Source organism: Camarhynchus parvulus, chromosome 20 (assembly GCF_901933205.1).
Source record: "Camarhynchus parvulus chromosome 20, STF_HiC, whole genome shotgun sequence".
NCBI lineage: Eukaryota > Metazoa > Chordata > Aves > Passeriformes > Thraupidae > Camarhynchus > Camarhynchus parvulus.
The window spans coordinates 8,834,889-8,848,000 of record NC_044590.1 but is presented as its reverse complement, the minus strand read 5'-3'; the positions used below and the strand labels follow the sequence as shown (position 1 = coordinate 8,848,000).

The window sequence follows — 13,112 nt, the reverse complement described above, 5'->3', positions numbered from 1 at the left end:
TGTGCTGGCTGGGTGTTCCCTGCACCTACAGCTCCCAGGGCAGAGCATCCCACTCAGAGGAAATACACTGCTAAACTTGTTATCAACCCAATGAGAAAGTAAAATAATCACAGCAAATTTCCCCCTGGGCCATCCCCTGCAGACTACAAAAGACTCCGAAGATCCTCTGAAGCAGCCCTTGTCTCCTGGGAAATGCCACTCATTAAAAAACAATTGTTTATCATTCAATTAAGGTACAGCATGAGGTGAATGAGATAAATGAAGCATCTGACTCGACTGGAATCGTGTGTCGGGCCCAAGCCCTGTGAGACACAGGCAGCTTGAGGGTTATTTTGCACAAAACATATTTATGCAGTGGCTTTATGCCTTGAGACCAAAGATAACAAAGACAAGAGTGCAAAGGGCTACGAGGGAGGAAATGCAGGAGGTCCCCTCAGCTATTCTTTGCAGCCTGAACAAGAAAATAAGAAAAGCAGGAGCAAAGACAACAAAATAACAGCAGTAAACCTACACAACCTACAGAAAGAGAAAGAAAAGCTCCAGCTGTTATTCCAGCCTTGAAGGGAGGCATCTCCTCGAGTTGTGAACAGCAGAGGGAATTTGCTTTGCACAGTTTGGGGGGTGAATATCACCAGCTACTGCCAGAGTGACAGCTTGAACCACAGGCAGGCACTGAAAGGGCAAAAAGTGCTCACAGTGAAAGATCACTGCAGAAAACTGAGGGGGGAGCAATGCCCAGTATCTTCTGGCTTTCTGAAATCAAACATGAAATTTTACATCCTCACACACACACACACACACACACACAAAAACTGAAATCAAATTTATGAATAATAGGTCTTTCTTTGAACTTCTGAAAAGTTCCTGAAACTTCTGAGCACATCAGCCTTAGGAAGGAAGGATGAAAATAAGGATTTGAAAGGAGAAATGAAGACAAGCTTGATGTTTGTATAATAAAACAAAATCCAATGCCAAAGCTTGAGAAAAACAAGGAAATTTAATAGTTCTAACACTGTTCTTTGTCAAACACTAGACACTGAGGATTTGCATTTTCCAACTGCCATCTGAAATTATTTTTTTTAAATTTTAAATGCATAATGGGGAAGTAAAGCAAGACAGCTTATACCTTCATGTCCTCAGGCTTTTTTGTTCCTTTGTTTGCTTTTAAACAAGGAACGTTTACAGATAATGACTGGCTGTGATTACTGAGAAATACATAAAGAAAACCAGTTTTTCAAAATGCCCCATCCAAATGCATTAGCAATTAGAACCTCCTCAAGTTACCATTAGTCTGTCAAAACAAGAAATAATCTCATGGCAGCTGACTAAAATTCTTCAAGATTGTCACATTGATTGAATTTCAAAGTATAGACTTACAAATTCGTAGTCTCCATCCTGTGGTACTTTCCAATCAGATGAATTTTTTGTCTGGCCAGAAACATTCTTCCCAAAGCTATTGATTTGATTCTCCTTCTCTTTCTGTTCAAAGTATTCAAGGAATGATGGTCTGGCTGGCTGCATTGTTTCATCCCTCCCTGGAAATATAAAAAATAAGAAGAAAATAGTTGTTTTGAAAAATACAATTTTGGTTATACAGCCCTACATCATACCCAGAAGTGATTTTATTTTTTGAGCACACACTAAATCACACAGTACTGCTAAAGCACTTGCTAAAATACTATTTTTCAGCAGCTTTTCCATCATAAAACTGACGGCAGAGAGAGAAAAGTGGAGGAGAGCTGAAAGTGAAGCACAGAAGTGATTACAGTGCTGGAGGCCTTGGCCTCTAGACCTGCAATCCATCCCTGCCAGAACACTCCAGGTAACCAGCTCCATGCCCTGAATGCCAGAACTGAACAGCTGCTGGCCAGACAGGCTGGGCTCCTCCATCCCAGCCAGGATGCACTGCAAAAGAAGCAAGCTTCAAAATAAACAGTGCTGTTTTACAAGAAACTCACCTTTGCATTTGTGAACAGAACAGGACAAAAATGAGGCTTTCAAAGACCACAAACACCTTATAAATACCACAAAATTTGCCTTGGGTAGAAGCAGTCAACTTTTCTATATCGTTTGGGTGGAAAGGCTTATCCAGTTTTCAAAATTTGGTTTTTTTTCTTTTTATAAATAGTCAGTAGGTGTTCAAGTTTACTGCCCTAGTTTTCTTTTTGTAAATTAGCTCTTCTGAACCAACTTTCTTAGTGGAAGAAATACTTAGACTCAAACAAGCCAGATATACAGATTAATCATTCAATTCTAGGCTGTAATTAAGAAACTTGGGGTAATAAGAAATGGGAGGGTGGCTTCATTTGTAGGGTGATGACAGCACAATAAGGAAGGAAGTGATGAAATCTGAGGGGATGGAAATGCTAATTCCCAACACAGACAGCAACAAAAAAAGCCAAAACAGGAAGAAAACATGAAATTTAACTTCACAGCAAGTCAAGGTTACAAGGCTTCCAGCATCTCCAAGGGAAGATTTCTTCATTAGTGCAACCAGTCCAGCCCCAGATGCTGCCCAGGCTGTGCACACTTAAACTGGGCTGTCCTGAGTTTCAGCGCAGCTAATTCCTAAAGAGCCTCAGTCCAAACTAAGAGGCAGCAAATGTGCTTTGACAGGGCTGCAGCACAGGACCACGAGAGCTGCAGGCACAGCTGAAGGCTGCTCACAGCTCAGCGCCACCGCCCTGCTCCTGGTGATGAAATCCCCAAAACCTGCGAGCAGCACGGAAGCAAGCACTGTAACCCACTGAATGCTTCTGTTCTGTAACACAAGGTTCTCTAGAATAAGTTACTCATACTTGAAACATATGTTTTAGGTGATGCAGAAACCATAATTTTCAGAAAGCGAGATCAGGGATCGGAGTTTGCAGAAAATGGCATCAGAACAGCCTAAAGTCTGGAGTGCAGAAATAAGTTCAGTGCTGAATGCCATACGTTTGAAATAAATATAATCTGTCAGGCAGGCAACCAACCAAGAGTTTAGAGCTTCAAACAGGCACACAGGGGATGTCCTGTGATGGGTTGGCAAGGTCTGTGTAATGCAGAGACTCTCCCACAAGAGTCTGTACAGAAGGCAGGCTGTCACAAAACAGTCCTCTCTAAGGACATTCAGCAGAGCTTTCCTCTTGAAAAAATATTAGCTGCTCTGGAAACTCATTAAGATTTAATCACAGAATATTATTCTTGCATATAAAATTGCCACCCAGTGATCCAGAACTTCCCTGGCAGACTGTGTCTGAACCTCAGAGAAGTGGATGAAGTCCTTGGTCAGCTACAAGATACTCTAGGAAATTATTTGTCTATAGACATGTTAAATACGGAACAAATTTCTACAAAGTATGAAAAATCTTGGCAGGATATTTGGGTTATGATACTGAGAGAAGTGTGGTTCTGCACAGCCCTAAATGTCACGATGCATTTTGAAAAAGCCCTGCATCGTTCTGCCTCTCCAGGGCCAGCTAAAAGCTCAAGCATGAACTGAAGTGCTGATACTTCTGCACCATGACAATTGGAGCAAAGACAAATTATTATACCCCTGGCAGTAGTTCCCCTTTTTTAAAAAACAAAACTAAAAAACTCATCATACATAATTAGATCAAGAAAGACACCTTCAGACCAGCAGCGTGAAGGTCAGGCAGAGAACACGTCTGCAAAGTGGAGAACAGCTTTGCTGTTGGGAATAATTACTGAAATACAATCACAATCCAATTACTGCTGAGTGATAAAACATTTATTTAGAATGAAGTAAACACACCCCTTGTACCCTACTGCAGCTCAGCCTGCTTGAAGCAGGAGGTAAGTTATTATGGACAATCATGGCAATGTTTAACACCAACTAATTTTGTAGAAAGAGAAGAATTCATAACTAGTCAGGCTAATCTATACGCAGCTCACTGACAGCCAGCCTGGGTCTCAATAATTCAGACTTCCTAGGGGGAGAAAAAGAGAAAATCTAAATCATGTTTGTATTCTGTTTTGAAGACTACTTTTTGCAGCAGAAGAGACTGTGAAAGCAAATGTTTCACTGCAGTGACATTGGCTTATTCAGTTCTTGTCTATTTACTTTCTAAAAAACTATTCACTCAAAACAGAGCTTAATTCAGGGTGTCAGTTAAAATAACCATGGCTCATTTCCTCACATCTTGTGTTTTACCAAGAACTGCTGCACTTGCACTGGGCAGAAGAGATTTGCAGAGTCCCACCTCTCCGGTGTGCCCAGGTCCCACTGGAGGGCATCCCTTCCCTCCAGTATGCCAACCGCACCACACAGCTCAGGGCTATCAGTGACAAAAGGAAGAAGAGGGAAAATTATGGACCTATAGAAGACTTTCTTGCTGCCCTCGATGTCCCTGGCCATACTTAATTCTATCAGGGTTTCAGCTTTCCTAACCTGATCCCTGGCTGCTCAGACAATTTCTGTGAATTTCTCCCATGCTACCTGTCCTTGCTTTTACCCTCTGTAGGCTTCCTTTTTGTGACTGAGTTTGTCCAGGAGATCCTTGTTCATCCATGCAGTCCTCATGGCATTTTTGCCTGACTTTCCCATTGTCAGGATGCATTGCTACTGAGCTTGGAGGAAGTTAGCCTTGGATATTTGAACCAGCTTTTTGGGCCCCTTTTCCTTCCATGACTTTATCCCATGATCCTCTACCAAGCTTATTCCTGAAGAAGCCAAAATCTGCTCTCCTGAAGTGCAGGGCAATGAACTTTCTGTGAGATCTCCCAGTGAGAGGATGAGGGGAAATGAACTGCTGCAAAGGGTAACTTGGCTGAACAAAAGGAAGGAAGTTTCACAGCAAGGATGGTTGTGCAACAGAATGGGACTGGAGTGACTTTCAAGGCCTCAAGCAACCAGATTTGACTTTGTACTTGTCCCATTCCAGGGACAATTGCACACAGGGAATCAGCATGATGAGCACCAGAGCTCCCTGCCCACCCAAGTGCTTTTGTGGCACATGCTCCTCATACCCATCATCAGACACCTCTCACCCTGCAGCCACCTTAGGCCTTGCAGACACAAGCAACATTTAGTCACCAATTTAAATACATTTAGTCACCAATTTAAGTACATTTAGTCATCAATTTTAGTACATTTCCACACATCAACACATTACACTGCATCTTAGTGCTGCTTTGTTTTTTAACTGATATGAAGCAGAGATTGCTAACTGACAAAAAAATGGGGGGGAAAAGAGATGGCAATATAAAAGGAGAAATAGCTGTGATGCAAATCTAAGATATCTGAAATTTTAGTTGCTGCTATGATCTCTGTAGGGGTGTGGATGCAGCAAGAGGGACAGAAACGCTCCTGGAGACAGAAAGACATTACACCAAATCAATTATCATCCCAGCACAACTGAACTTCTTTTCGTCAATCTTAGCACTTAGCATCAGTGTCATCTTTCCAAAGATGACCTGCTATTAATTCAACACAAGAGTCACACCACTATATCTTTAAAATTTTGATAACAGGCAGCCAAAGACCAAAATCGATCCCTGCTATTTGCAGAAGCAGATGCTGCTGAAAGATGACACCGCACCAAACGTGTCTGTGCCAAAAAGCATTTAACTTCCTAATTTTATAGGGTTAGGCTAAAATATGAACATTTGACAGAAAGTGAGATCACAACTGTGGTGGAAAAAAGCCTTTTATGAGAAGGTCACCCCGTGGTGACAAGAAAGGCTTCACTGTTGCATCTATTTTGAAATCTAAAGAGTTGCTTCTAAGGATGAGCCATGAGAGCTCCCTGGAGCCATTAAAGGTCTATCATTTAGATATGCAGTCATCTTTTAGGAGCTATATTAATTACACAAATGGAACACCACAGCTCTGCTGGGGCTGGTCCAAGTGACTGCAGAATTGCAGGTTCAGAGTGGCTGTGCAGAGCAGGGAGGGCTGCTCAGAGCTCAGCCTGCATTCTGTGAAGAGCAGAAGCCCTCCATGGAAGACTCACAGGTGTGGGCTGGTTTCAAAGCCATGCTTAAAAAGTATAAAAACATCAGTACTATTGTGTCTGAGAACAGAAAAAGGTGTGAAACTAGTGGGTCCAAAGGTAGAGAATGCTCTAAGTTGTGCACAACAAATATCCCTATAAATTTCCATTACTGTGCTGTCCTTCAGCACTGGAAGCAACGTCCAACTGCATGTGGCAGTGTGCAGGCTGGTACAGTCCCTCTCCAAGCACAAACAGCCCAAACACAACTGACAGGTACAGGCAGGGCTCTGCAAGAAGCCAGCACCTGGATCCTCTCCTCTGCCAGGCTACAGCAAGGGCAACTTGTAAGGAAAAAACTGAACAACAGTCCACTCCCTTCCAAAAATGTCACCTGTCTGAATAGTTGAGGGAATGAAATAGGTCAGTCTTAGAGGCTGGCTGCAGCATACAAACCACCTCACATGAAGCAAAAGATGACAAAGAAGGTGTGGAGAGCCTCCAAGTCATTTGCATTTCCATATGATGCTGCAGAGAAAGCAGAATGATAAAGAAGAAACAGCCCAGTCAATCAAACCAGCAAGAGATTTACTTTTCATACCCAGCAGTAAAGAATATCCATGGAACCAGATCGCTTGCTATCATCTAGCCCCAGAAATCAAAAGACTAATTTCGTTGATTTTGCCAAATTAGCTCTCACAATTGAAAATTTTCAGAAGCTTACGAGCTTCAAAGGATGCTTTCAAAAAGAAAGGGAGATTTACAAAGGCCTTCTGTCTATCTGAACAAGCTTGCTGAGCAATGAAACTAAAATTTCTGCTTTTCTCTAAAATTATTCTTCTCTACTCAAACTTGACATCAGAAGAATCCTTGGTTTATTATTCTTTCCTCTTGAAAGGGATTGCTAAGGTCTACCTGGGGTGAATATTCTGGAGTTACAAAGCTTGTCATGAGAGGGAGAGTAAGACAGCCTCAGGTACACATTTTGTGTGCATTTTACTCAAGGCAGTTTATATAGTTAATACTTAAATACCTATTCTTGAAGTCATAATGATTGGATTTCCTCCCTATACCACAAAAATTGGAGCTGTAGTTATGGCTGGGCACAGTCAGGAGATAATGCTACAAATTGATTTACAATGAAGCTGACATAAATCAGAAACAATTAAGTGATCAACTAAGTGATTTCTAACTAAGCGATTAGTGATTTCCAACTAAGACATGATCCTTGGTACATGTATGTGCATTTGTCAAAAATTCAGAGGCTGCAACCTCTACTGAGCCTTAGTCCTCACTAGTCTCAGTAAGCTGCTGCTTTATATTCAATTATGTAACTTTAAGACTGAAAATACATACTTAGGATGCACAAAAAAGTGCCTGATGGTCATGTGTAAGCAACACTTCATTAATATTAAATTTCAAATGGAACTGCAGTTTTCTTTGCTTTGGGCTATTTTTTAGAGATCACAGATGAACTTTAGCAGCTGGACAGCATAATTTGTACAGTCTGAAGAGGACTGAGTCATTTTAAGCAGCACAGCAGAGAGATGTCAAATTATTCAACCAGAGCAAAAATTGCTCCATCGTTAATAAGTTCATCCCATGGCAAGAGGAGTTGAAATTTCCTCACATTAAAAGCAGAACACGTAACACTTTTTATCTCTTTATGAGGACAAGTCTCTCCATAATTATGGCCTATCTCAAATTAAATCAAACCAAAACACTCCCAACAGCTTCTGCTATTAATAAGAAACTCCTAAATGAACATAAAAATCAACCTATGAATGAATAAGGTGTGAAAGACATCTAAGGAGAAGAGCACCAACACTTACCCAAAGCTGCAACATCTATAGCGAGAACCCTTCCAAAAATAGGGGAGGAAATCCTCACAGTAATTGAAGGTGCTTAAGGTCAGGTTACCTCCTTTTATCTCTCCTCTGCTTTAAATCTCAGACATGATTATAAATACAGAGCAGCTTTCTTCCTCCATCACAGATTTTCAGTGTCCACCTCTTGTCTTTCACCTCATTAGCCTGAATTGCTAATTTAGTCCAGCAGCCACTGCACGTGACCGGCAGTGAGATGTGAAGGTGCATCCACAAAAAGTGAACATTTCCTACTCTGCATCCTCTGGCTCAGCTCTTCATAAAATCTTAATGAGAAACACCCTAATCAGCAGGGATGTAGGCTTCACATGCAGCACCTGTGGGTAAGAGCTCAGGCTCCCCAGATGGCACAGAACCAAGTAAGCACTTCCTAACTCCCTTTCTATTCATAAGCCAGAAACTCATTTGCTTATCTAGAGAGAACAGAAAACAACATTGCAATGAACATTTTCTCCCCCCGAAGCTTGAAAATCTGCTGGTAGAAACAAATTTGGTTTTGAACTTCTGCAATAAGGAATTTAAGAGTTTACACTTTTTCTTATTCCTGCTTGGGAGTAAGGCTTTCTCCAGGATTTATTTTGATCCAAGTACGGAGTGAGTTTATTCTTAGAAGGGACAGGTAGGCTGCAGCTTGCCTGTATGTGCAAATGCATGAATGTGCATGGGACAGAGATGTACTTACTGAGTGATTTACTACCATTCTGTCTCTTGCTTGAGTCTCCTGAAGCACTGTGCCTCCTGCACAGTGCTCAGGACCCTGTTAATCACATCTCCCATCTTCTCCAAGAAAAATGCTTCTGTCAAGAAAAAAAATAAAAATCTCCTACTTTCTAACTAAATACAGGAGTGCTCAATAACAACCTGTTAAAACCAGCAAAAACAGCTCTGTTAAACACATAAATCATTTCTCCAATTTCAGTATCTCTGATAAGATAAACAGATAATTACTTTGTCTTAGCAATGAAGCTTTGTCAAATGTGCAGGACAACCAAAGGTGGACAAGCATCCCCCTTAGATCCTGGATTAACTTCCCTTCACTCTCCAGCCTGCACAGAGCCAATATTTCAATTAGTAGGGCCAGTGTTCAGATAGGAAAACAAAACACACAACAAAAACCCCACAACAAAATGACAGCATACACAACACCTCCCATCCCTCAGAAATGCTGTCTGCATGTTCACACAGCTTAATACTCTTAAGCAAATTTTGCTGGCCACTGCTTACATCAAGCTTGCCAGCAAGGCTGCTATTAAAAGTCAGAAAGCAACAGGAACATTTCTCTGTGCAGATTTGTATTCTCCACAGCCCAAGAGTGGCAGTAGGATGATTCTTACAGCTCAAGAACAATTTAATCAATGTAGGAGTTTGTATAAGCAGCATGTTATTTAAATGCATTATAATGCTGGGAGTGTTTTATGGTTCAATTATGACTAAAGGGACCAATTTGCTTTAAACACAGAACTGCACCACTGGACATTAATAACACTAAGTAGTGGGAAGTTGCTGCAAAGAGCTGTTGTTGTCCATGGAGAAAACCAGAGGCAAAACAAGAACATTTGGTCAGTATCTTTGGCACACACATGATGTAAATCCTGACAAGATGTGGAGTTATTCTCCACAGTAGCTGCATGAGCAATTTGGATAAAGTGCCACTGCACTTTTCTGGACAACTAATGATATTATAGCTACCTCAGCTATACATCAGTAATACTTTAGTCAATTACAATATTAATGCAATCACATAATCCTTCTGCCACCCATTCTCATTCTGCTGCTCACACTGCAGGTTTTACAGTCATTGCTTTATGTGAAAAATCTCAGGTTAATTCACAGGGAAAAAATGTTTCCTGAGTCTTGGCAGAAACATTTCTCTGGCTCAGGCTTAAGTGTCACCCACTGGATGTCTCACACAGCCACCAAGATGACAAGCTTACTCTGAATCATTTTTCAAATAGGAAATTGCCAAGTTTGCATCTTAGCTCATTTAATTTGCTAATGAAGCCCAATTCCGCCTCAAAAGGGGAAATACTTCTTTAAAATGACACAACCATGCTTAGCAGTGTGGGCATGGTAAAAGCACAACAAACCCCAAGCCACCTCAAACTGTGTAAGAATGAGGCCTGGATTTTTTTTATTTTGAACATTTACAGACTCTAAAGAATTTTTACCAGCACATTTCATCATCAAGGTAGAGACAACAGCGTTATTAAAGCTTCTGGTGTATTTCTGCACCAGACCCTGTACTGAATGTGTGCCACATGAACAAAAACCCCACAGCCACAATCCTTCCCCTGTCTCCAGATTCCTCATTCATCTCAACCCAAACACCAGACAGCCCAACTCACACTGCTGCTGGCAGCTCTGCATTCTCCTATGTAATTCACCAATTATTGGATGCTTAAACAAGCAAGATGTACTTTAACAGAGAAAATAGGGCAGGCTACAGTACTAGACAAACTAGATCCAATTTCACTTGGATCTGATTGTATTGCGGTGTTCAAGGAAGGCAACATTATTATAAAATTATGTTCCACTCTTTAAATCAAAGAGACAAATTCATGCCAAGATTCCACTATCTAAACAAGTACAGCAAATAAAGCAGAAAAAGGAAGAGTAAAAGCATAAAGAATAAAAAATGCTTCACTGTTTAGTAGCACTATATATTCTCCCATAGAAAAAATTAAAAACAGACATTTGCAGACATATTAACAGCTCAAAAGTTATTCCAGCTCTCAAGCACAATGGAAATGCCTGTTATTACAAATCATTGCTCATCTATAGTTCTCCAGCTACATTTAAAGTTTTCCTGGAATAGTTTAACTGCAATCCATAAGTAATCTTTCAGCAATCGATTTCGAAGTAAAATGTGTCGCAGCACAATTTAGTACCTGCAGTCTCAGGCAATCACTTGAGTGCTTTCACAATGTGTAACAGAATGTCACAGTGACATTTTTAATGATGCCTGACTATTTATATTGAGTGCCCAGAATAAAGCCAAGCAAATGAAAGAATTTAAGCAAACACAATTACAGCTCAATTGACTGCAAAACAAAACTTCCCCTCCAATGTAAAATACTGGAATTTAAGATTCCTCTGAGCCTAAAAAGTCACAAACTGATTTATGCAAGAATCACTTTCAAGTCTACTGGAAGTTATTTGCACTTTCAAGGCTACTAGAAGTTGTTTGCCAGAAATTTCTAAGACAATTCTATCTATAAAATACTGAAATACAACACTTTACACACTTTTTACATTAAAAAGAAATACAACCAAACAAAAAACTCGTTAAGACACAGATTTATATTTTTTAATTAGAAAGAAGGGCTACAACACAACTTCAGAAACCTACAGTTAAAAAGCCCAGAACCTAGAAAAGCTATAATGCCATGTAAAAAAACAAATCAGAAGTTTTTTTATTGACTTAAAAATAGGTTCCATTTTGAGTCATAAGACAAACTGCCAAAAAAAATTATAGGTGCGTTTAAAAATATGATTCAATGAAGCTCCTTAAAACTCAGTTGCTCTCAAACAGCATTATTTTATTTATATTTAAGATTACAAAAAAGCACTTTCTCCAGAGGGTTCTGCATCAGGCTGATGAGCTTTAGGGCTAAATGCATTTAACTGAATGTTATGAATATGTAAATGGCAAGCTGAAAAATGGAGCTGCAGGGAATCCTCACAAAGGGCAAGCTGCTCAGAGACACTGCCTTGCATCTGCAAAACAAACTGAGAAGTGCTCTGTGCAGCAGCCAGCATTTCAGAGTTACACCACCAAAGGAGGAGAAAAGGGTGTTAAGATAAGGTTATCACTTTCATTAACATCAGGTTTGCTGGAATGAAGTTACAAGCAGGCAAAATGCAGAATAAATGGGCTGAGTGGGCATCACTGTGTGAAGCCCATGGCATGGAAGTGGTCCCAGCGCCAGCCACCACCTCCAGGGCTGCTGCAGCACCTCTGCCACACACCTGGCTCACACCTGTGAGCACCTTGCACAGCAGCAGCTGAGGAGCAGGGAGTTCTTAAGGAGCCTGAAGTCTAAGGAGGGTTTAAAATAAAACCGCACTTTGCAGTGGCGGAGCTCTGGAGGTGCCAGAGCTTGTTGCGGAGCTCCCTCTTGAGGGGAGAGGCTGCCCTGTGCTGAAGGCATCGCTGCATCCCTGAAACTCACTCTGCTCAAAACCTGAGCTGTCCTTGCTGAACAGAGACTATCAAAGGCATCTCCTCAAGCCTCTGAACAGCACTTCACACACAGCACCAGCAGCTTTTGAGACACAAGCACTGCAGCCTTTCAAAGATAGCGAGAAGACAAGCACATGTCAAACACAGAGGATAAATTCAAGAGGTGCTTCACTTCCACAGTGCTGGCAGTGCAGGAGCACCAGACAGCAAAACCTCTGATACTGTGAGCCATGACATGGAACAATACACACTGAGGATGAGCAACTGTCAGTGCTGGCTGTTAGTAAAGAAACTGCAGCTTCACCAGGTTTATTTAATACCACTGAAATGTCCCTTTCTTTGGATGACATTTTTGCTGCATCCATCTCCTTGCTAGACCAACTTTGTTCCACCACACCATTGTCTTTGCTGCCCCAAGCTGCTACATGGACTGACACCTCTGGGTTTTAATGTGCTGAATCATGTTTATCAAAGTTTGGAAAAATCTTTAAAGGGATTCTGCTGAAATCTCCCTCTCAAACCCAACACTGTTTCACAAACTTCAAAGGGCCCTGACACGGAAGAAGCTTTCAGCACAGACATTCCTGAGGAAAGGATTCTTCCAAACTCCTGTGAAGAGCAGCTAAAGGCTCAATACCAGATGGCCAAGGAAGTCTTTGGAAGCAGAGCCAGAGCCAAAAGAACAAGCCTTGCATGTGGTGATCATACTTGAGTACTGCTGAGCCCTCAGTCAGCACTTTCTCCACTCCTTGAGCAAACAAACATCCAGGCTGGCCATTGAGTCATCCCTGACTAACTGTGCCTCAGGACTGGGAGCTTAACAAACCAGTGGGAATGGATTTCTAGGAGACCCCATAATTCAGAAAAATTCCTTTTCTTGTAGTCATACTTTTCTAGGAAGACTCTCCCTGCTGTTTCTTTAACCAAAGAAATATTTTCAACCCTTTTCCAGCTCAAGCTGTAAGACTACTAGTCACATAATTTTAAATCTCACATCCTCTGACAAGGCTTGTGGCTTTAGTAAGCTTTTCTGTTTCAGGGCAGCATGGATTTCAGCTTGATTGTCTAAAACAGCAGCACAGCTCACTGGGCTGTCCTCAGTGACTGCAG

At 41.3% G+C, this 13,112-nt stretch overlaps 1 protein-coding gene across 1 annotated transcript in view; it reads right to left on the bottom strand.

Moving 5' to 3' along the window:
* Window positions 1-13,112, bottom strand: part of STK4 (serine/threonine kinase 4) — a 49,148-nt gene that overhangs the window by 23,896 nt on the left and 12,140 nt on the right. Inside the window, exon 10 of the mRNA XM_030963399.1 lies at window positions 1,378-1,535. Coding sequence (XP_030819259.1) covers window positions 1,378-1,535 — 158 coding nt within the window. The remainder of the gene's footprint in view (window positions 1-1,377; window positions 1,536-13,112) is intronic.